General features: G+C 38.6%; 1 protein-coding gene across 3 annotated transcripts in view; it reads left to right on the top strand.

Moving 5' to 3' along the window:
- tmem67 (transmembrane protein 67) overlaps nt 1–25,264 on the top strand; it is a 152,038-nt gene that overhangs the window by 23,471 nt on the left and 103,303 nt on the right. For 2 of the 3 annotated variants that reach the window (XM_051935495.1, XM_051935496.1), the window contains exons 3-6: nt 14,567–14,657; nt 22,687–22,786; nt 22,906–22,975; nt 23,368–23,445. In XM_051935495.1, coding sequence (XP_051791455.1) covers nt 14,567–14,657; nt 22,687–22,786; nt 22,906–22,975; nt 23,368–23,445 — 339 coding nt within the window. Of the gene's footprint in view, nt 1–14,566; nt 14,658–22,686; nt 22,787–22,890; nt 22,976–23,367; nt 23,446–25,264 lie in introns of all 3 variants that reach the window. The other variant, XM_051935494.1, reaches the window with a different exon arrangement.

Genomic DNA, 25,264 nt, shown 5'->3' with positions numbered 1-25,264 from the left:
GTATATATGTATGTGTATATATATATATATATGTATGTATGTGTATATATATATATATATATGTATGTGTGTATATATATATGTATGTGTGTGTATATATATGTATGTGTGTGTATATATGTAATCCTGATTGCCCTGTATGTTTGCCGTTTTGAGTAGTGAGCTGCTCTTATTGTTAACATTATACAATGGAAACATACATTTAATTTGTGTCTGTAACAGCCGCTGTAAATTTGTATAACTTGTAAAAGTTAGCGTTTTTTTTTCTCACTTTTATTCTCTCAGTCACAATCACGATACATGAGAGATTGAGAGATATAGCAGAGTAGAATGCAGAGGATGACGAGAGTTCTACATCGGAGAAAGAATGCATGTCGCATTTTTGCCGTCGCTTTACTTCGTATATAAAAGCCAGATTGAATGTTATTTACCTTGATTTATTTACTTACTTCCTACAGCGTAAAGTCACAAGTAGACTGCAGAGCTTCCTGTGTTTGATCGACATGGTCTTGCTCAAAAAATACATGTGTAATGCCACTGAAAGTGCACGCTGACACTTCATGTTGCAAGCAATGGCATGAGAATGCAGTCAGACTTCTTTTTTGGGCACATACACCGTCCATATCTAAACACTAGCATGGAGAGTTGCTCGCATACTGAAGAGTCTATAGCTGTAGGTGGAAGCTACTGTCGTTGTACTTTGTATAAAAAAGCCACATTATTTACTTATTTACCTTTATTTATTTATCATCCTACAGTGTAAAGTCACAAGTAGATTGCAGGAGCTTCCCGTGTACATATACTAATTACAGCGACGGCAAAAGTTCAACGTGCATTCTTTCTCCGATGCAGAACCCTCCTCATCATCTGAGTTCACTTCTGTTATAGCGCGTCTTTATGTGCAGTGCAGTGCAGCAGTGTTCCATGGGGGGAGTGTGAACGTGACTGAGAATAAAACTGAATTAAAAAAAAACAAAGCTAACCTTTCAAGTACCATAAATTTACATCGGCTGTTACAGACTCAAATCAAATTTATGTTTTTATTCTAAAATAAAATAAGAGCAACTCACTTCTCAAAATTGAATCATCCGGGATCGAACTTGCGACCTTTTGATTACCAGTCAGCAGATCTTATCGTTGCGCTACCAAAGTGGTCGTATTAAAGACGTGTCAATGTTGCACCCTATCACGGGTTCTTTTTTTGCAGTTATGTTCTTGAATAAAAACACATTTGTTTTGTTATACTTGTACCTATTGTGAAAGTGTTTATTTGATATTTGGACCTCAGGCTTTACACATTATACGCTTCATGTCTACATCTTGTCAATTATTACTAAAACACGAAAAACGTTTTTGTTTTAACAATGTGTTTAAATAGATTGTTGTAGACACTGAACACACATGAAATGCATGTGTTTCAAATAACGATATAGTATTTACTCTATACAACTCTAAGCAACTAACACGCAGGTAAGCAGACTTGAGCTGAGAAAACTTTGTGCAGCGGTGGGGGGATGTGATAGCAGGCTGCTTGCTGCTTATCGACATATTTACAAGACAAAATACGCTGATAGAGATGTGCGAAGGCATTTAAGGTGGGACGGATTTACGAGTTTTTTCGTAGGCATTGGTAATTCTAGTGTTTACAGACCCTGCCTCTTGATAGCCCCACAGCCTTGAGTCTCTAAGAAGACAAGGAAAAACTCCCAAAAAAAACCCTTGAAGTGAAAAAATGTAAGAAACCTTGGGAAAAGCAGCTGAAAAAGAGACCCATTTCCAGGTAGGTTGGGTGTGCAGTGGGTGTCAAAAAGAAGGGGGTCAATACAATACACAGAACAAAACAAATCCTCAATACAGTATTAAAATAAAAATTTTACAAGTACGGAGCAGAATTTAACAGTAGATGATATCACAATATGATTTGGATTTGTGTAGAGTCCTGGAGACCTCAGCCATCAAGCTACCTCCCCCATTTGGCCATTCCACAGCTGAAACTGCACTGGACCAGCCAATCCAATGAAAGGACCCCTCTACCCCACAATTCCTGCGATCCTCCATCAGGGATGACTTTACCTTAGGCAGGCAAAACAACTTGGCAGGTGGGCTGTGGCACCAAGTGCCACATTTGTGTACCAAGAAGAGAAACAGAATAGGTGAGGGTTAGTAACAAATTATAACTATCATATTACTTATGTTTTAGTGCTAATGACTAACAACAGAAATGCAGTCTGTACAGTTAATCAGCAGCTCTAGTCAGGATATGCTAAACTGAAGTAGTGAGTCTTCAGCCTGGATTTAAAAGCTGAGACTGAAGAGGTATCTCTTATAGTAGCAGGCAGACCATTCCACAGTTTAGGGGCCCTGTAACTAAAAGCTCAACCTCCCACTGTTATTTTATTAATTCTTAGAATCATAAGCAGACCGGCATCTTGGGATCTTAATGTGCGCTCTGATTTGTAAGTCATGATAAGTTCAGATAAGTAAGCCGGACCTCGGCCATTTAATTCTTTATATGTTAAAAGGAGGATTTTGAAATCAGCCCTAAACTTAACTGGGAGCCAGTGTAAGGATTTAAGAACTGGAGTTATGTGCTCGTATTTTCTTTTTCTTGTAATAATTCTTGCAGCAGCATTTTGGATTAACTGAATGCTGTATAAAGAACAGTTTGAACATCCAGTGAACACTGCATTGCAGTAGTCAAATCCTACTAGAAATAAATGCATGAATTAATTTCTCAGAATCCTGTTTATTTAGAAAGTGCCTTAATTTCCCAATATTTTTAAGATGGAAGAAATATGATTTGGACAACTTTAATGTGTGCTTTAAATGACATGCTAGAGTCAAAGATAACTCCTAGATTGCGGGCTGATTCAGTAAAATTAATGGTGATTCCAACTGAGTTAATTGATGACAAAATATTGTTGTGATCCGCGTCATTCCCACCAACAATTAACATCTCTGTTTTACTGGTGTTTAAAGTTAGGTAGTTCTCATCCATCCACTCCTTTAATTCACTAACACAACTAATTAAAGACAACAATGGAGAATCTTAATTTGATCTAAATAAAAGGTATAACTGGGTGTCATCTGCATACGAGTGAAAATTAACATTGTTTCCTAATGAGAGATCCCAGTGGAAGCATGTAAAGTGAAAACAGTAAAGGTCCCGGTACTAAGCCCTGTGAGACACCATATTTCAGATCTATGTATAATGATTGAGTACCGTCAGCACATTTCTGTACATATTGGAATCGATTTTATAAATAAGAACTAAACCAAGCGAGCACAGTGCCTGTAAGCCCAACATCATTTTCTAGCATGTGCAGTAAAATAGAATGGTCAATGGTGTCAAATGCTGCGCTTAAGTCTAACAACATAATTACAGTGGAGTTTCCTTCATCAAAGGATATCAGAATGTCATTTACAACCCGCCTTAGTGCCATTTCTGTACTATGAGCAGTGCGGAAACCAGACTGGAATTTCTCAAATTGTGACGCGTAAGGTGTGACTGAAGCTGATTGGCGACTACTTTTTCTAGCATTTTAGAGAGAGGGTAAATTTGAAATAGGTCTATAATTATTAAGTACAGTGGTGTGAAAAACTATTTGCCCCCTTCCTGATTTCTTATTCTTTTGCACGTTTGTCACACAAAATGTTTCTGATCATCAAACACATTTAACCATTAGTCAAATATAACACAAGTAAACACAAAATGCAGTTTGTAAATGGTGGTTTTTATTATTTAGGGAGAAAAAAAAATCCAAACCTACATGGCCCTGTGTGAAAAAGTAATTGCCCCCTGAACCTAATAACTGGTTGGGCCACCCTTAGCAGCAATAACTGCAATCAAGCGTTTGCGATAACTTGCAATGAGTCTTTTACAGTGCTCTGGAGGAATTTTGGCCCACTCATCTTTGCAAAATTGTTGTAATTCAGCTTTATTTGAGGGTTTTCTAGCATGAACCGCCTTTTTAAGGTCATGCCATAGCATCTCAATTGGATTCAGGTCAGGACTTTGACTAGGCCATTCCAAAGTCTTCATTTTGTTTTTCTTCAGCCATTCAGAGGTGGATTTGCTGGTGTGTTTTGGGTCATTGTCCTGTTGCAGCACCCAAGATCGCTTCAGCTTGAGTTGACGAACAGATGGCCGGACATTCTCCTTCAGGATTTTTTGGTAGACAGTAGAATTCATGGTTCCATCTATCACAGCAAGCCTTCCAGGTCCTGAAGCAGCAAAACAACCCCAGACCATCACACTACCACCACCATATTTTACTGTTGGTATGATGTTCTTTTTCTGAAATGCTGTGTTCCTTTTACGCCAGATGTAACGGGACATTTACCTTCCAAAAAGTTCAACTTTTGACTCATCAGTCCACAAGGTATTTTCCCAAAAGTCTTGGCAATCATTGAGATGTTTCTTAGCAAAATTGAGACGAGCCCTAATGTTCTTTTTGCTTAACAGTGGTTTGCGTCTTGGAAATCTGCCATGCAGGCCGTTTTTGCCCAGTCTCTTTCTTATGGTGGAGTCGTGAACACTGACCTTAATTGAGGCAAGTGAGGCCTGCAGTTCTTTAGACGTTGTCCTGGGGTCTTTTGTGACCTCTCGGATGAGTCATCTCTGCGCTCTTGGGGTAATTTTGGTCGGCCGGCCACTCCTGGGAAGGTTCACCACTGTTCCATGTTTTTGCCATTTGTGGATAATGGCTCTCACTGTGGTTTGCTGGAGTCCCAAAGCTTTAGAAATGGCTTCATAACCTTTACCAGACTGATAGATCTCAATTACTTCTGTTCTCATTTGTTCCTGAATTTCTTTGGATCTTGGCATGATGTCTAGCTTTTGAGGTGCTTTTGGTCTACTTCTCTGTGTCAGGCAGCTCCTATTTAAGTGATTTCTTGATTGAAACAGGTGTGGCAGTAATCAGGCCTGGGGGTGGCTACGGAAATTGAACTCAGGTGTGATACACCACAGTTAGGTTATTTTTTAACAAGGGGGCAATTACTTTTTCACACAGGGCCATGTAGGTTTGGATTTTTTTTCTCCCTAAATAATAAAAACCATCATTTAAAAACTGCATTTTGTGTTTATATTTGACTAATGGTTAAATATGTTTGATGATCAGAAACATTTTGTGTGACAAACATGCAAAAGAATAAGAAATCAGGAAGGGGGCAAATAGTTTTTCACACCACTGTATGTGTGGGTCTAGGTCTGACTTTTTAAGTAATGGTTTAATGCCTGACACTTTTAGTGCATCAGGTACTGTGCCATGCAATAATATACTATTGATAATGTTTAGAATAGGCATTGCAAGAACATCCATTGCACTTTTTACTAGTTTTGTTGGCACTGGATCTAGGGAATGAGTAGTGCGTTTCATTTGAAAAATTAAAGTTAAGACTTCCTGCTCAGTTACAGGGTTAAAATTACTAATGTGCGGAATGCAATGTGATACATGGTCTGGCTAAGCTAGTATGCGGTTTGTACTGTGATGCTGAGATCTGGGATCTTATATTTTTAATTTTCTCATTGAAGAAGTTCATAAAGTCTGCACTGCTAATATCTGTTGGTATTTTGCACTGTAGATCTGAATTCCCATTTGTTAATTCAGCCACTGTTCTAAATAGTACCCAAGGATTTTTACTATTGCTATCTATTATTGTAGAATAGTATTCTGAGCGAGCTTTAAAGAGAGCTTTTTTATATTTTTTAACACTCTCTGTCCATGCAGTTGTGAAACACATGTAGCTTTGTTGCTCTCCATCTGCGCTCCAGTTTTCGACGCTCTAATTTAAGAGCTCAAGTGTTTTCATTAATCCAGGGAGAGTTTCAATGTGCTTGTCACTTTTATTTTAAGGGGAGCCACTGCGTCCAGAGCATCTCTCAAGGTCACATTATAATGAGATGTCAGCTGATCTAAATTGTTTTCCATGTTTACATTTGATGTTAACTGATCTAAATAGTTTTTCACAATCACACTCGACTTACTCAAAGTAGAATTACAACCTAGATGTCGCACTGTCTTTGTTTTAATCTGTGATTGCGTTGGCAAGGGCAGGACTAAATCAAATGTAATTAAGTAGTGATCGGAAATACCTTCATTTAATGGAGTAATATTTAAATTTTGAATTTCAACTTTGTAAGTTATAATTAAATCTAATGTGTGGTTATCATTATGAGTTGAACCTTTCACAATCTGACAAAATCTTACTGAATTTAACAAATAAGTAAAACATTTGCTAAAATTGTCAGTTTCCACATCAATATGTACATTTAAATCCCCCATCAATACTATGTGATCATAATTTATAGCCAAATCAGATAAAAGGTTGCTAAATTCAGTCATGAACAATGAATATGGCCCTGGTGGTCTGTAGACTAGCACTATAATTGTGTTGGAATCTGTTTTAATATTTAAAATGAATGCCTCAAAGGATGTAAAGTTGCCTAAATTTTTAGAAGTGGTTTGCATTTTGTTACAATGAATTATTCCAATTATTCCAAGGCCGCCTCCTCAACCAGAATCTATAGACTTATGAAGGAACAAGTATCCATCTGGTGACGCCTCAGCTAGGGGAACAGTGTCACATTTACTAAGCTAGGTTTCAGTGAGAAGACACAGATCAGATTTTGTACTTGATGTAATATTATTTACCAAAACAGCTTTACTGCCAAGCGAGTGAATGTTCAATAAGCAGCATTTAAAACTGCATGCTTCTTTCTGAATTGGTGATATATTTTTTGTTTTAATTTGAAGTAAATTTCTATTACAGATGCCCCTGGTGGAGGGTCTGGCAATTATACACCTTATTTTTTGGTTATCAAGTAATTTAAGGTTTGTATCAAGACTAAATTTACTGGATGCAACAGGGATTATAGGTAATAGCTTCAGGATAGTAACAGGTGGGGTAAACAACAGCCTGTGATTTAAGATCACATGACTGCGGCCTGGATGGTGCTCTAATCATTAGTCAGCCAGGCAGTTGTGCTGCCATATTTTGGGTTAATACATAAGATCACCTCCAATTAGGATGAAGACCATCTCTTTTGAAAAATCCAGGCCTTTCCCAAAAACATTACTGAATGTGGCTCTTATGGTGAAGATCATGTCAAGCCGATGTCAGTATCCAGACATTGGATGTCTTAATGAATTTTCACGACAAGGCTTTGTCGTAAAGATTGTGTTGGTAATGCCCAGCCAATGGTAGAAGCAAAGCTCCAACGATCTCTGGGCATTTTCATTCATCTTGCCCACAGCGAAGTGTCCTAGGCAAACTGACCATGTGCTATGGTCTAATCTGACTTTAGCATTGAAATCGCTCATCAGACTGATGTACACAGATTGTGGTATCTTGCTGATACCAGTGTCAAGATCCTCATAAAACTGGTCAATTTGTTTCTTGAAACAAGCACAATGTTGGAACATAAACACTCAGGATATTTACTTTGTTGGATGATGAGGATATTTACTTTCTTGGATGATGTTGAGATATATATATATATATATATAATGTCCTCACAGGTGGCGCAGTGGTAGTGCTGCTGCTTTGCAGTAAGGAGACTGTGGAAGATTGTGGGTTCGCTTCCCGGTTCCTCCCTGTGTGGATAGCGCTTTGAGTACTGAGAAAAGCACTATATAAATGTAATGAATTATTATTATTATTATTTTATTATTATTATATAGAGAAATTATGCATTCTGAGTCATCGGTGGGAGGGATTATCTATATTACTAAACGACAGTTTAATTTATGCATGGGCGGCGGATGCATCGCATGCGTACTCCACCTTAGAATCAAACCCAGCGGCTTCCCAGCGTCAGTAGGTGGCGCCCAAACAATACAACCTGTGAACTAAACCTGCTCTAATCCACTGTGCCAGCAGTCGGTGTCAGCAGAGGCGAAGGAGTCACGGCTCCAAATGGAAAGAGCTCAACGATTTGTAATACAAAACTGAGCCCGTAGTTCCCAGAGTCAGTGCATGGCGCCCAAACACCACAACCTGTAAACTACACCTGCTCTAATCCACTGTGCCAGCAGTCAGTGTGTGTAAGTTGGAGTATGCTTCCTAACAGTAAACAACTTCTACCTAACGACACAGCCACAGAACAACAAAGACGAGACCGCATAGATAAAAACAATACATGGAGGCTCCTACGACGCACTTCAGACACACCAGAAGCAAAGACGTCACGGCTCCACAATGAAAGAGCTCAACTAACGGAAATACAAAACGAGCCCGTATGAATAAACTCAATGAACGAACGCGCCCACAACGCGCTTCTGACACAGCACAGGCAAAGGAGTCACGGCTCCAAATGGAAGGAGCTCAACGATTAGTAATACAAACACAAACCCGTATGGCTACGACCTGTAAACGAGCCCGTATATATAAAAACAATGAACGAAGGCACCCACACAAAGAAACCGCTTTAGTACAAATATGTTTATTTAATTAAATGAAAACTTCACCATGGCTACGACCTGTGAACTAAACCTCGGGTACAGCGTGTACGCCAGTTTGTACAGCCGCCCGAACGCAACCGCCCACACCACCGCATATACTACGTTCGTTTAGTGATGTAGCATTCAATGCCCGGATCCACCACCATGGTCACTTCAGCACGTGAATCCGCCGCCTTCAGCAAACGACTTCTTGCTGACGACACAGCCATAGAAAAACAAAAAAGAGACTGCATGGATAAAAACAATAAACGAAGGCGCCTACAACGCGCTTCTGAAACACCAGAACCAGATGAGTCAAAGCTCCAAAAAGAAACCGCTTTAGTACAATTATGTTTATTTAATTAAATGAACTTTCCCAGGACGCACCCACCCTCCATGATATTTCATCCCTCCAAGTATCGGAGGGAACAGAAAGTGATTGCCATTCTTGGATTTGCGATTCTTTTGAGAATCGCGGGCTTGCTGGTCCTGGTTAGACGACTGTTCTTGACTGCCAGGCCAACACTGTATTCCTCAGAGGGTTTACCCTGGAAAAATAAGGTACAAGCTTTCTCCCATAGCATCATGCTGTCTGTAGCATGCCTGGTCTGTCGAAGTACTGCTGTATCAATGTCCAGCATCCTCAACTCAGAGTTGATGACTGCTGTTTTCCTGCTGCTGTTCTGTTGGTCATCTGAGAGGCCACTGCACATGGTCCTGACATTCCAAGTTGCTAGTCGCATGACTGAAGATTTCTTTGTTCTCTGTGGTTTGCTTGGTGTAAATGGCTGTTTGCTTTTCAAATTATTTTTCGGCTCCAAGAAACAGTTAAATCATGCAGACTGTGGCAAATCAGCACCTTATTTTCCGTGGTGGCTGCCCGGATGTAGTCAAGCGGTAGCTGATCATTGAGGTGCAAAGATCTCTTCCACTGTTGGAGTGCCCATGCCTTACTCCAGTCATTCTGAACAGGGGCTGTATGAAGTTTGGGGGAAGGGCATAGGAACTTCTGGGAGGCTCAGATATTTTTGGATGCTAGTAAGTGATCCAAATTAAATTTTGAAACGCACTTACTTAAACACTCATTTGGCAATGAAAAGCCAATGAGTATTGATCTGGAATCGATATGGACCCCGGTGATGATATATTATTCCATCCCTTCCCTCCTTTAGTTCTTTGTCAGTCAAGTATCAGTCTCCTTTCAAATGGTTGGTGATTGTAGTGATCAAAAATAAAGAGTCTTTATCAAGAAACTTTGCTGCCTTTGACCTGTAAGGTTTGTCCTTTGATACTTTAGTGTTATCTGTACACCACTGACAACTGAGAAGTTGTTTAAATCTGCTTATTCTCTTATTTCACCAAAATTAGTTGTGTCATGAGTGTTGTATGAGTATAGTTGAATGTTTTGAGAGGTGTTTGTCTATAATAGAAGTGAGTATTTTCTTTATGTGACTTAATCAAATTTCCACAATGTTGCATTCATGAATTCACAGTCCCAACCATCTTAATATCTTTTTATTGAAATGGTCAACTAATTAAAAAAAAATACTGGGAAATTCTCTGTATCTTGCTCACATATACCTCAGAAAACCCTGGGGGGGCATTCTACATGAATTAAGATATAATTTTAAGTGTATTGTGACTTTTTTAATATTCTTTATATTACAGCTCATTTGTCTGCAGCAGATTTATTCATTTGTATGAATGAATTTGTGTGAACATGAATTTGTATGAATTTTAGTATAAGATAAAAAGGCTGAACAGGACTATGCTTGGAAAGTGTACAAATAAAGAAAAAGTACTGTCTTTTTTGTGTATTCCATTGTTATTTATTTTTACTAATATTTCAGTGTAGGCATGGCTATAGTAAAGAAAAAGTGTTGCTAGTACTCCAATGAGTATCTATCCTTCAGTTTTATCAAGGCCCCACACAACAAAAAAACTGCCAATGTGCTTAATTTGTAGAAAAAAAAAATATTTCCACTGAGAGCATGAAGCCAATAGAGCTCAAAAGTCACTTTGAATTAATGCATAAAAATTTTAAGGACAAACCTTTGGAATACAGGTAAAATTCCGTTACAACAAATTGCCAGGGACATAAAAAATATTTCGTTGTAATGAAAATTTCGTAGTAATGAGATTCTGTATTTGTCACTATAGTGCTTACTTTAACTTGTGTCCAGGCGTTTGCAATCATTTTAGTAGCTTCTTTCACGTTAATTTTAATCTCCTCCTGTCTACAAGTTATGCTGACGAGAATTTTTCTCAGCATTTCCTTGCGATAATACACTTTTAGGGTGCAAATGATGCCCAATTCCAATGGCTGAAGCACTGCCGTGCAAATGGGTGGGAGGAATTAAACGCGAACATTATCTAAATGTGGAAGCATGTTGTGGGCAGCACAGTTATCAATCAGAACCCGAATCATCCTTTTCTTGTTCTTCATATTGTGAGGTTTCTGAAGTCTTTTGGGATCCCCCACCCAACGGGAACGTCACGCTGAAGTGCATCCGAAGCGCAATTGCCGCATCTGTGGAAGATTGTTTGTTTGTTGCCAGGGCAGGGCAATAGCAAGCTCACATCACTGCAGTGAAGCGCCACAGGAGCAGATCCTAAAAGATTGTGGTCGCGCTATAAGTCCCTTTCTTGCACCCCAAAACACGAGGTTGAATCTCTGTACTTCAGCAAAACCATCTTTATTCAGCTTGAATATTGTAGCATGATCTACCACTCTGTTATACACAGACACAGCTGTCAGGCAGGGATGTGGCTAGGTTAGTGGCCAAGTAATAATGTTCCCTGCATTTACAATGTTCCTTGCATCACCCATTGAGATCTTTTCTGTTTGCTTCGGTGGCAAGACGCAGCAGAGCTATGAGCCTGCTGTTGCCCCCGCAATGGATAAACAGTCTTCCACAGACGCAATGATCGCACTTCGTGACGCTCTTCGGCGTGTTGTCCAGTTGGGGGAGGTCCCAAAAGAGTTTAGAAACCTCACATTTTCATAAATTAGTGCCGTATTAACAGGAATGTTTCTTGAATGAGTTTTACTGAACCACATAAAAACTGCTTTTTCAATGTCTTCGAATGTAGCAGTTCGCATATGTTTGCAACCTGAGATTTTTCTTCTTTTTTTGCTCAGTCTTTCAAGAAAGTTGACAGTGTCATTGACACATTCACCGGCAACGTCTTTTTTCTTTTTGTCAGAATCAAGTATCAAAACATTTAAAGTTTTTTTTTTCTAATATGAACTGTTATCACTTTTTCGTGTCTGCCGTTTCTATAGGAGGGTGACAATGAGTTAAATTCCAATGGATTTTTTTCAAATGTTTACGAGCAATAAGCAAAAGGTATCACTGAAAACCACAAAAAAAAAACTGTACTAGGAAAGTTCGAAGAAAGAAAAAAAATTGACAATGTTTCTGTTTGGTGAGCTACGACCACAGAACTAACTGCTCTGTGGATGATTCATTCAGGCATTTCAAGGTCTTTTGGGCATTTCGTTGTAATGAAAGTATCTGGTGAATGTATTTCGTAGTAATGCGATTTCTATAAACTCGTGTCATATGGGGAAACTGTCGGGACCATAAAAATACTTCGTTGTAAAGGAATTTTACCTGTATTTTAAAAAAATCACCAAAAATTTATTAGTAGACCTACAATTACAAGTATTTTTAATGACAGAGCCTCTAAAATAAATAAGGGACCATATGCTCATTAAAATGCAACGGATGGTGATGCTCCAATGGTCGCAAAATTTATAGAGTTTATGGCGCACCTCTCAAAGCAAGTACCTTCGATCTTCACAATTCACTGTGTCATGCATCAGCAGCACTTAGCAGCCAAGAACCTTGGTGGACATCTTTACAAGTCCCTATCAGTTGTCATTAAGGCAGTTAACTTCATCAAATCCAGTGCACTTCAAGATCGTCTCTTCTGAGTTTCAGCGACCTGTTGAACATGAATGTTTCAGAGTGGATTTTGGATTCTTTTGACTTCCATGCCCACAAATCAGACGTTGAGCTACAGGAACAATTAGTATATCTACAGAGCAGCTTGAAAACCCAAGCAGCATTCAAAAATGCTCAGCACAATTTTTTGATACTGAAAGAAACAGAGCATAACTACACTTTACTTTGGGAGAAAGCAAAAAGTTTTGTTACTGGCTTCAACATCCTACCTAGTTAAGTGCAGTTTTAGTAGAGTTCTGCAGCATTTGAAAAGCAGAAACAGACTCCCTTACAAAATTGAATCCTGATATTAAAAAAAAAAAAAAGTTTTCTAATCATCAAACACAAGGCTCACATTAAAAAACAGGTTCAAGTGCTACTGCTGTTCTCTTGTCAACTCGGCGTTTTTCTTATTGGTAGCTAATCAAAAATCTAGCAAAGTTATTTGTTGGCTTTTGAAAATTTATGATGTGTTAATGCGTTTACTTTTTTTGCCCACTTGGAATTTTTTGTATTGTTTGTTAGTGAAAATCTAATGAAAATCATCGCTGGCTCTTAAATATTTGTGATATGTTGTTTTTATTTGCCTATTTGGCATTTTGTGTATTTTAGCTAGTTGAAAATCTTATAGGATCTCTGTTGGCTTTATGATATATTTTTTATATCATAACATTTATGATATATTTTGATTTTTTTGTCCATTTGGCATTTTTGTTTCATTAGTATTGTTTGGTAGTCAAGAATCTTTGTTGGGTCAGAAAAGTGTATGTTATGTTAATGTTTACTTTTTCTTGTCTACTTGATTTTTTACTGTTTGGTAGTCGAAAATGCAGTGAAGATCTTTTTTGGCTTCTGAAAAATTACGATGTGTTAATAAGCAAGTTGCTTAAAAATGTTAGTTTCTAGTTCAACCATTTATTAAAGTTCCAATATAAGGTTTTATTAAAAATTTTTGAATGTTGAATTTAATATTCAACGTAATTGAAACATTAATTTAAATGCATATTGTTACTTGAGATTGACTTGAGTTGTACTCCTTTCTTTTCCTCGTTCCCCCTTTTTTTATTTTCATAATATACAGTATACACAGTCCTAAACTACTAAACTGTCAAAATGCTTGAGTTTCTAGTCGACAGTAAGTGGAAAATTATAAAAAGGTTGAGAATGACAGCCTTATGCCAATCAGGTTAGATTTATCACACATAATTGCTGTCTCACATGTTGATTTTGCTGCCTTGCCAGCAGCACAGGAGTGACCTTTATGGGGTTCAGACCTGGGCAATGAGTATGTAGATCCTGACTTGCCACACATCAAGAACCCACTCTTGGCCTCACAGATGTAGCCGAAAGGAGTGCAAAGCAGTACATTTTGGCATGATCTTGTCTGTAGGAGCTGCTGAATGGTGATATGATGCACCACCCACTTGCCTTAGGGCTCCACACTGGATTTGTGTATGGTTTACTCCTTAGACTTAATTCCTGACAAGTCTAATGAGCTTCATCTACCCAGTTTGGAAGTCAGAGTTGTCCTCCTCCTAGACTTGCTTCCTACCACTGCTGATGAGCCCAGTTTACCCACCCAGTTATACCACCAGGCATTCACTTGCACCACACAGCAGATTCTGAGAGAGAACAGGAGGCACTACGTGAACGTGCTACCTTGGACAAACAAATTTGTGTAGGAGAGGCCATATGCAAGGACCTCCTGTCTCTCAAGCCAGGCATGAGACCTGCAGTGATCACTATACCTGGAAAAGGAGAGGCTATGAGAGACATGTCACTTTTTCCTTTCATGAGTGGGATGCCTGGTCCAGTCCCTGCTTCCTCCCTTTTTGTATGTAGCTACAATTTTCTGTACTTCTTGTTTTTAAATAGAATATTAATGTGTTTCCAGCTTTGTACTGCTTATTCAATCACTTGCAAGGAAGCTTTAGAAAAACACAATTTAACATATTGAAATTATCTATATTGTGAAAATGTGATTTTTCTTTCATTATCTACTTGGATGGATGGATTGATTTTTGGTTTTAATAATTGAAAATGCATTCATTAAATGCTTCATTTTCAACTTTCATATTCTATGTCTGATGTATGAATTTACTTCCCTTTTATGCTACACAAGAAATTGAAGTATCAGTTTTTTATCCTTTCTCTCTAACATTTTATTTCAAGGGTGTCACTCAGGATGGCTTTGACTGCATCAGGTGTCCTGAGGGCTTAAATACTGATGGAAGATGCCATTGTAACCCCGGAACTATTTTAGGTATGAAACTGATTTTTACTGAGAAAATTAACATGTCTAAAGTAAATTCTCACTGGAGTATTGAATGGGCCATTTACAAAATTTTTAGCCTAAAATTTGAAACTTATCTTCCTTTCACTGAAACATATGCTGTGTTTTTTCAGCAAATACTGGTTTCTTTGCATTAATTTTATTAAACAGTGTCAGAAATTAAGTGTATGCTTGTTAGGAGACATTTATTTTATCACTGTATGTAACGTGGCCTTGTGTTAAGAGAGTAGTGCAAATTAAGTTATATTGCTCAACACCACTAAAGTAACTCATTTAGAAAGTAATTACTTAAGTGGCTTTTGGGCAAACTATATGAGCAATGCTTTACATACCCCAAGCTTTGTCCACCACCATATGTGTTTTTGCTAAAGCTTCCACATTTTGCCCTAAACTTTGCAGTGCTTATATATCTTGGTTGAGTGGACACATTAATGCAAATGAGTTTTGAAATATTTATTTACATTTTACTGTTGTAAATGGTTGGTGCCAAGTTCTCTTTAATGCTTCTGGTTTCATTGAATGCAAAACTCAATAAACTTTGTTACTGGGCTAAATACTGAAATCCTGTTATTCAGCAAAAAAAATAAAAGAAACTCTAAATTGAAATGTAATCACAGAGTGAAGCAGTCTATGTTTGTTTTAATTTTTTAATACAGAGCACAGGCTGTTATTGTTTCGTGTTTTGCTCATACATACAAAGTTAATCATAATTGCAATTTTTATTGGGCTCTTGTTATTTCTTATGCAGTGCATCATCAAGACCTATTTGTTGACCTAGTAGGTTTGGAAGACATACTGTAATCCTGCATTAAACAAATTTTCAATTTGGTATTTATACAGACAGCACTGTATAAAGGAATATTGTGATTTTCTTCTGTGAGGGTTCCTTAAGACAGTTCCTTAAAGTAAGTGACACAGGACATAGAGGGTGGAAAACCCACGTGCCAGTGGTGATGGAAATCTACATGCTATTGTCAGGTTAAAGGTAGTCGTAGGGTGTGATAAGCTTTATAAGTGGAAGTGGTAGTCCAGAAAGTCCAGAAACTATTTAGGTGGAATACAAAAGGAAAGGAAGACTAAGAGGTTAAACCAGAATGGTTAGTGGCTAGCACAGGCTCTGTAGCATGCACATTTGGGCCATGTCCTTTAAAGCAGGGGTCCCCAACCCCTGGTCCGCGGCCCACTACTGGTCCGCAGCCGTCTGACAGCCGGGCCGCGAGAGAACTGCCGGCAACGGCGACTCAGTCAGACTTTTCAGAACACTTGGCGGGCGGGGCTTTGCAGCGGCGCAGAGAGAGGAGAGAGACCGAGGTGAGAGAGTATAACAACAAAGTATTTTTATGGTCCCGACAGTTTCCCCATATGACATGAGTCTGTAGAAATCACGTTACTACGAAGTACATTCAACAGATGCTTTCATTACAACGAAGTGACCTTGAAATGCTTGAACGAATCATCCACAGAGCAGTTAGATCTGTGGTCACAGCTCAGTTGTGCACGTTTGCACAACGATCCCCAAACAGAAACATTGTAAAAAAATCTCTTTCTTCGAACTTTCCTCGTACTGTTTTTTTTTTTTTTTTTGCTGTTTTTGTTGTCTGTGGCTTTCATTGATTCCTTTAGCTTATTACTTGTCAACATTTGAAAAACATCCATTGGAATTTAACTCATTGTCACCCTCCTATAGAAACGGCAGACACGAAAAAAGATAGCAGTGTTAATGTTTGTGATGTGCAATCTGTTGGAATGGCAAATGCAAAGCATATGTCTTTGTTATATGCATAAAAAGAAGAAAAATCTCAGATTGCAAACGTATGCGAACTGCTTAATAACTTTAATAATAATAGAAATGTTATGTAAATTGTGTATAAAACTGACACCCCCAACCAACCCCCCCAACCGGTCCGTGGAAAAATTTGCATCTAATAAAGTGGTCCTTGCTGTCAAAAAGGTTGGGGACCACTGCTTTAAAGGACTAGATCTAGGGGAACTGGCAGGAGGCCAAATGTAGCCCTCAAGCCTATTAGGTGGAAGGAGATAGTCACAAACAGGGAACATCCTGAGAAGACAAGCAGCAGATGTGATGCATTGGTGAATTTTGTTATTCTATTACCGTACCCAGTCAATTATAATTTTTAACCAGACTCACAAAAAAGATGCATAAAGCATGTGATTCTTTAAGAATGGTCTATCCTGAAGCATGTTTGACCTTAAGTAAAATTTTAATATTTTTTCTGAAAGACTCTTTACCCCTGAGGCCGCTATGACTGGTATTGTCAAAAGTGTGTGCAGAGCAATAAAAAACAGTATCTCCCTGTCATTCAGGGAAATATATTCCAGCATTGAAAGTCAAGCAAGTAATTATCTTTTTCTGTTAATTTACATCCTATCATTTTAGAAGAGCTATATTTTTTCAAGTGTATACAGTACTTAGTGAGATGAATATTAAAACAGAAAAAAGCATTGTATATTTCTTAGTTTATTTTAGAAATTTTTGTAAACCCAGTGCTGAAGTTATTCTAAAGACATTCAGACCTAATTTATGGGACCTTTGTGTAACAGTAGTCTGAAGATAATTCTCATGCCTTCCTACCAGTCATTGTTCACACTTGTCTTAAATGCCACAAGTACTTTTCCTACAGTATGCTTGTTAGAACCTACTATTGTGCGCAGTTGCGTTTTACCCTAGAAATTGACAAATCAGTTTATAGACCCTATTTAGTAATGAACATCTTCATAAGAATGTAATGGCGAACCCTTACCCAGCCAGCAGCTACACTTCCAAGACCTGTGGCCTGGATAAATTATTGAGGCTAATCTATAAATACCAAGCTGTACCTCTAACAAATAATATTTTCCCCACAATCGACGGTTTAAACATAAGCACACAAAAGCAGATATGTAAAAATAGGTGAATCAATATATTAAACGAAACAATAACAAAAATGCAAATGTCACACATAGAAAATAAGTATAGATATAGATATGTATATCCCTCCACCAAACTAACAACGTGACAACACCATATATATAATAACAAACCCTCCCTTGTCCCAGTAACATATAACAAACACAAAACACGAATAACAATGAATGAATACGGAAAATGCCAATGATAGTGAACTTGAGTCCGAGTATACAACTGTCCTAAATGCGGATGACTGGTCAACAGATAAGTAATGTGTTTGTATTTCCCAGAAAAAATGGAGCAACCTCACCGTGAATCCTCAGCTTGTGTTGGATGATGTAGTCCAACCCCGGGGTCTCTAGTGATCATTGATTTGAAGTAAGTCCGGCGGAATGAAAAACAAACTGGTTATAAAAGCGTGATGTGGAAAACAGCAGGTAAAGTTGGTACGTTGTCGTGAAAATGTAATCTCCATCTTTCTCCGCTCTCCTCCCTGTTCTCTCCTGATTGTTTATATAGTACTGAGCCAGATGTAATTGATTCATTATAAACAGATGCTTTCCATTTTGGGGCTGTGGTCTCCCTCCATCATCCGTCCGCCCTGAATTTACGGGGATGGCATTCACTGACACACACATTAAACAGCAAATGGGACGATGGAAACAAAACGCACTCAGTGCAAACATTGAAAAACACTATTACTATGTAGCCCCACTACAAGTATACTGTATAATAGATTACCATAACACAGCACTTCAACATAGACTTAATAAACTGACATCACAAAATCATTTCCAATTTTCCAATAAAAAAAAAAGTTGCTGATTGTAGTCTGAATTGGAATTCTAATTTGGTCCACTCGTGAATCTAAAGCTGATGTTACCTCATGTGACTTCTAGTTATTGGGTTAATCAGAATTGCAGACCGCAGATGTGCTGATCTTATAGCTTGACCATGTTAATTTAAACAATGGAAAACTGCTGGGCATGTCACATTTGGCGATACAGTACTAACCTTCCAGCACAGTGGTCGTCGTCTTCTTCTTTCGGCTGCTCCTGTTAGGGGTTGCCACAGCGGATCATCTTTCTATATCTTTCTGTCCTCTGCATCTTGTTCTGTTACACCCATCACCTCCATGTCCTCTCTCACCACATCCATAAACCTTCTCTTAGGCCTTCCTCTTTTCCTCTTCCCTGGCAGCTCTATCCCTAGCATCCTTCTCCCAATATACCCAGCATCTTTCCTCTGCACATGTCCAAACCAATGCAATCTCGCCTCTCTGACTTTGTCTCCCAACCATCCAACTTGAGCTGACCCTCTAATGTACTCATTTCTAATCCTATCCATCCTCGTCCCACCCAATGCAAATCTTCACATCTTTAACTCTGCTACTTCCAGCTCTGTCTCGTACTTTCTGGTCAGTGCCACTGTCTCCAATCCATATAACATAGCTGGTCTTACTACCGTCCTGTAGACTTTCCCTTTCACTCTTGCTGATACCTGTGTGTCACAAATCATTCCTGACACTCTTATCCACCCATTCCACCCTGCCTGCACTCTCTTTTTCAGCTCTCTTCCACAATCCCCATTACTCTGTACTGTTGATCCCAAGTATTTAAACTCATCCACCTTCGCCAATTCTACTCCCTTCATCCTCACCATTCCACTGACCGCCCTCTCATTTACACACATGTAAATGTGTGTAAATTCGGTCTTGTTTCTGATGACCTTCATTCCTTTCCTCTCTAGAGCATATCTCCACCTCTCCAGAGTCTCCTCAACCTGCTCCCTACAATCGCTACAGATCACAATGTCATCAGCAAACATCATAGTCCACGGGGACTCCTGTCTAATCTCGACTGTCAACCTGTCCATCACCATTGCAAATAAGAAAGGGCTCAGAGCTGATCCCTGATGTAATCCCACCTCCACGTTGAATGCATCCATCACTCCTACCACAGACCTCACCACTGTCACATTTCCCTCGTACATATCCTGTACAATTCTTATGTACTTCTCTGCCACTCCCGACTTCCTCGTACAATACCACAGCTCCTCTCGTGGCACCCTATCATATGCTTTCTCCAGGTCCACAAAGACGCAATGCAACTCCTTCTGGCCTTCTCTAAACTTCTCCATCAACATCCTCAGAGCAAACATTGTATGTGTGGTGCACTTTCTTGGCATGAAACCATACTGCTGCTCACTAATCATCACCTCACTTCTTAACCTAGCTTCCACTACTCTTTCCCATAACTTCATGCTGTGGCTCATCAATTTTATTCTCCTGTAGTTACTGCAGTCCTGCACATCCCCCTCATTCTTAAATATTGGCACCAGTACACTTCTTCTCCACTCCTCAGGCATCCTCTCACTTTCCAAGATTCCATTAAACAATCTGGTTAAAAACTCCACTGCCATCTTTCCTAAACACCTCCATGCTTCCATAGGTATGTCATCTAGACCAACAACCTTTCCATTTTTCATCCTCTTCATAGCTGTCCTCACTTCCTCCTTGTTAATCTGTTGCAGTTCCTGATTCACTATCTCCACATCATCCAACCTCTTCTCTCTCTCGTTCTCTTCATTCATCAGCCTCTCAAAGTACTCGTTCCATCTGCACAACACACTCTCCTCGCTTGTGAGTACGTTTCCATCTTTATCCTTTATCACCCTAACCTGCTGCACATCTTTCCCAGCTTGGTCCCTCTGTTTAGCCAATCGGTACAGGTCCTTTTCTCCCTCCTTAGTGTCCAACCTCTCATACAACTCATCATACGCCTTTTCTTTAGCCTTCACCACCTCTCTCTTCACCTTGTGCCTTATCTCCTTGTACTCTTGTCTACTTTCTACATCTCTCTGACTATCCCACTACTTCTTTGCCATCCCCTTCCTCTGTATACTTTCCTGTATTTCCTCATTCCAGAACCAGGTTTCCTTTTCCTCCTTCCTCTTTCCAGATGTCATGCCAAGCACCCTGCTTGTTGCCACTCTTACTACATCTGCTGTAGTTTCCCAGCTGTCTGGTAACTCTTTACTGCCACCCAGTGCCTGTCTCACCTCCTCCCTAAACTCAACCTTACAGTCTTCCTTTTTCAACTTCCACCATTTGATCCTTGGCTCTGCCCTCACTCTCTTCCTCTTCTTGATTTCCAACGTCATCCTACAGACCACCATCCTATGCTGCTTAACTACACTTTCCCCTGCCACCACTTTGCAGTCTTCGATCTCCTTCAGATCAACTCTTCTGCATAGGATGTAATCTACCTGTGTGCATCTTCCTCCACTCTTGTATGTTAACCTATGTTCTTCCATCTTCTTAAAATACGTATTCACCACAGCCATGTCCATCCTTTTGGCAAAATCCACTATCCTCTGACCTTCTTCATTCCTCTCCTTGACACCATACCTACCCATCACCTCCTCGTCTCCACTGTTCCCTTCACTAACATGCCCATTGAAATCCGCTCCAATCACCACTTTCTATCCCTTGGGTACACTGTTCATTACTTCAACCAACTCACTCCAAAAATTTTCTTTCTCACCCATTGCACACCCAACTTGCGGTGCATATGCACTAACAAAATTCATCATCACATCTCCAATTTGCAGCTTCATAATCATTACTCTGCCTGACACTCTTTTCACCTCCAAAACACTCTTGACATACTTTTCCTTCAGAATAACTCCTACCCCATTTCTCCTCCCATCCACACCATGATAGAACAATTTGAATCTACCTCCAATCCACCTGGCCTTACTCCCCTTCCATTTAGTCTCTTGCACGCACAATATATCAACCTTCCTTCTCTCCATCATATCTGCTAACTCTCTCCCCTTACCAGTCATACTGCCAACATTCAAAGTTCCTACCCTCAGTTCCACTCTCTTTACTTTCCTCCTCTCCTCCTGCCTCCGGACACGTCTCCCACCTCTTCTTCTCCTCTACCTTCTTCTTCTTCGGGCCAACAGTAGCCCAATTTCCGCCAGCACCATGTTGGCTAACAGTACTGGTGGCGGTCGTTGTTAACCCGGGGCTCGACCAATCCGGTATGGAAATTTGCATTGTTGTCCGCATATTAATTTGCCAAAATTTTATTCTGGATGCCCTTCCTGACGTAGCCCTCCCCATTTATCCGGGCTTGGGACCGGCATGAAGAAACACACTGGTTTGTGCATCCCCTGTGGCTGGGTTAACATTCCAGCACAGTTTTGCTCATCCTTTTTGTGACATCCAATAGCATGCTGCCTGATGGTTCCAATGCTGTATGAAGGGGTTAACAGGTGTTGAGAGTTCAACCGCAATATCTGTCTTAATATTTGTGGGGGTTTTTTTGTTTTTTTTTTATGTACTTTTTCCCTTTATTTCCTGGTACATAAAACCTAAAACATCATATAGATGAGCTTCTCTTCTGTTTGTAAGATCCAACACTCCTGTGTTCCTTATTACTTGTTGCAGCATTTTATACATTGTACTCGTACCAAATGAGCACTTGTTGATTTTCGGCTCTCCTATACACAGGCCCGCCCTTAAGACTAAAGAAAAAATGAAATATGTTTGATAGTACTGGATCAAGTTGTACACTACTTGGACTGAGTCATAGGACATGTTACATTATGTGACTGACTTCACAGGAGCATGTCATCAACTGCCTCAGACTAGCTAATACTATGTAAATGAAGGGTGCATCTGAAAATTGGTGGAAAAGTCAAGTAATCTGACAGGGCCTTAAGTTTGACGACTCCTGCCCTCTTGAATCTATTTGCTGAAAGTGACCATTGTCTCTTGGCCACAACCTATAGTTGATGCATGTTTTAATAAGTTTTTACTTTTATTTATTTTTTGTATTGTGCCTTTACTTCAAATATGATCCTTCTAATGCTGGCTAAATACCAGTTTTTACTCTCATTTTAGAAATAAGTCTGTAATTTAAAATTACAAGCCATTTTTATATACAGTCGAGAATTTCATGTAGACGGTATTATAGTGATGTTTTCTTTATGACCTCTGTTAATACCTATAGGAATTTTCAGCTTTCAAGTGGTAGAAGAAGAATTGTATGCCTATTTAGTCATTTGTTCTAATTTCAGTGGAAAGACATGTAAATGGAACACTGATGGATGAAGCAATATGTGAAGTCTGTGATGGAGCCAGGCCCTCATTCTCAACCCCCAGTGATTCTGAAAACAGGTGAACTACCTTTAAATAATGTAAAATAACCGACTCAGTACAGGGTTCTGTATTATAAGCACATTGCACAGAATGCATTTGAAAGTTTAGCATCAGTTTTATAGTTTCTGTTATAACAGGTGTGTCAGATGTCAGGAATCTTTTATAAACACCACACAGTCTTGCGAGTGTAACCTGCCAAATATACATGTAAGTATGACTGATTCCAGTTTTGACATGATCTAACTGGCAATTTTTTTTAGTAGATAAGGTCATGAAATACATGCTTTTTAATATTCATACCTTTTTCTTCTTAAATCAGTCCAATGTTCCAGCCATTTTATGATGCATAAAATGTTATATTAAAATTTTCAACGAGCCTTTTAAGTAAATACTGTATGTTAAAAATATTAAAGTGAGAGAGGAACTGGAATGTGAAGGGGATTAAAATAATCAGTATGGATACTAAAGATAAGAGATAAAGCCACAAGTGCTTTAGTGCAAATACCTGGAACAATAAGAGCTATTCATTTTCAGGAAAACATTTCTATTGTGATGCTTATGTGTTTGTTGAATTTTCCTTATTTTTTCTTGTTTTCAAGGCAGGAGGTTTATGTTTTTCTCAGAGTAATTTAAACCTTCCTGCAGGAGCAGTCTCAAATATCAACTACCCACAGCTGGTACGTATTTATTAATATCAAGTTTCTCTGATTGCTGTAGGGCTATTCCGGTCATAAATATTTTTACGTTTTTGCATTATTTCAACCTAATTATTATTAATTACAAGTCACCTGTTCAAATTTGTGTGGGTTAGCGAAGGAAGATTTGCTAATAATACTTGGACCCCCTAACTGTGGTGGGGCTTATAACAGCAGGATATGTTTATGGTTTAATTGATAAACTGCTTTTTGTTTTTGTTTTTTTTTTGTTGTTTTTTTTATATACATTTTCTGTCGGTTATTAATCTGTGCTGGCATGCACGTGGTCTGATTTTAATGAGTTGATTGCAGTTTAGGTGTGCGATAAGTGCAAGGTATTATCTGGGTTTGGTCATATGAATAAAAAAGAGATGGGCAAGCAAGACAGCAAAAGAAATCAAGAGAAAGGAAATTAAGAAAGGCAAGGGCCAAGAAGGATGACTAGAGCTTGTGAGAGAATAAATTTAGGGTAACATAGCATTCATTTTAAGCAATAGCATAAAGAGTTAATAAATGTCAGAAACCTGTTCATGCATATCAGGGGGCCAAGTGAACAACAAAGACAATAATGTACCAGGATGTCCTATACAAAATGCTCTAGGAGATGATTAAGAGATCAGCAGATGTCCTGTAAACAACAAGACTGGACAGTTTTCACATACACATATATTTCTAGAGTGATGATAAATCTAACAGATATGAGAAGAACAATAATTTACTAAGTTATCTGGGTTTGTAAGCCAACAAACTAATCAGAATAATTGTCAGGTGATATGTATGCATTAATCAGCACTGTTATGTCAATTCAGTTGTTTATAAAACTGACCTCTGCCCTGACCATTCTGTCCTTTTTGTAACAGACTGCTGTGATGAATGATCTCTCTTAATTATTAGCTGTAAGAGTAAGTAAAGGATGCAATGGACATATTTTCTCCTATCTAGTTTAGAACTCAGCGTTTTTATCAAAGTTGTCCTAGTTGATAATTTTCATTCTTTAATTAATGATTAAATTTCTACCACATGCTGTACATGGGTCCACTGAGAGAGTGGAGTGTGAACCATCTGGAAGGAGATGTCCAGATCTGCAGAATAACTAAGGGAGACAGTGAAGGCAGAAAATATCTGGCATTGATTTGAGTTTTTTATTTTTTTTACCAAAAATAACTTTTAATATGAAGTATGTATTCACTTACACTAACAAAAATTAAATAACAATAAAATGTATGTATTGTATGAATATACGTGATATAAACAATACTTTAAAATTATTTTAATTTTTTTGGCTTATGCTTTGTCAGTGTAATTCTGTGATGTTTTGGCAAGCTCCCAAAATATTCCCATTTATTTGTTCAGGGCCAGCTTGTGCATAACCAAAACTGCGAATTTCAAGTTTGTGTATCGGGAAGGTCAGCTGTATTTTTAAGTTGTACTTGACTGGGATCCTTTATCAGCACCAAGAATCATTGTTTTGTTTCTCCTCTTTTTATTTAAGGAAATTTAATAGCGGGAGATGGTGATATAGTGTGGTTAGTAGGTTCTGGATTTCACTTTTTAGAGGATTCAGCTTTGTGAAGCTCTGAGTATTAACTTTATTAGTTTAACAAATAAAAATAAAAAATGCATTTCTTTTTATAAGAAAACACAATTATGACCATCAAATTGGAGAACTTTCTACTGAGTAAATTTAATTATGAAAAAATGTTTTCTTTTAACGGCACATCAATTTGTAAATGATGTTTATTAAAATGTTTGTTTATATGATAATGTAAAGTGGTTGTCTTGTATGCAGTTTTTGCTCAAT

Source organism: Erpetoichthys calabaricus, chromosome 13 (genome assembly GCF_900747795.2).
Source record: "Erpetoichthys calabaricus chromosome 13, fErpCal1.3, whole genome shotgun sequence".
In the NCBI taxonomy this organism is placed as follows: domain Eukaryota; kingdom Metazoa; phylum Chordata; class Cladistia; order Polypteriformes; family Polypteridae; genus Erpetoichthys; species Erpetoichthys calabaricus.
The sequence above is the reverse complement of the archived record's forward strand: the minus strand, read 5'-3'. Positions and strand labels throughout refer to the sequence as shown.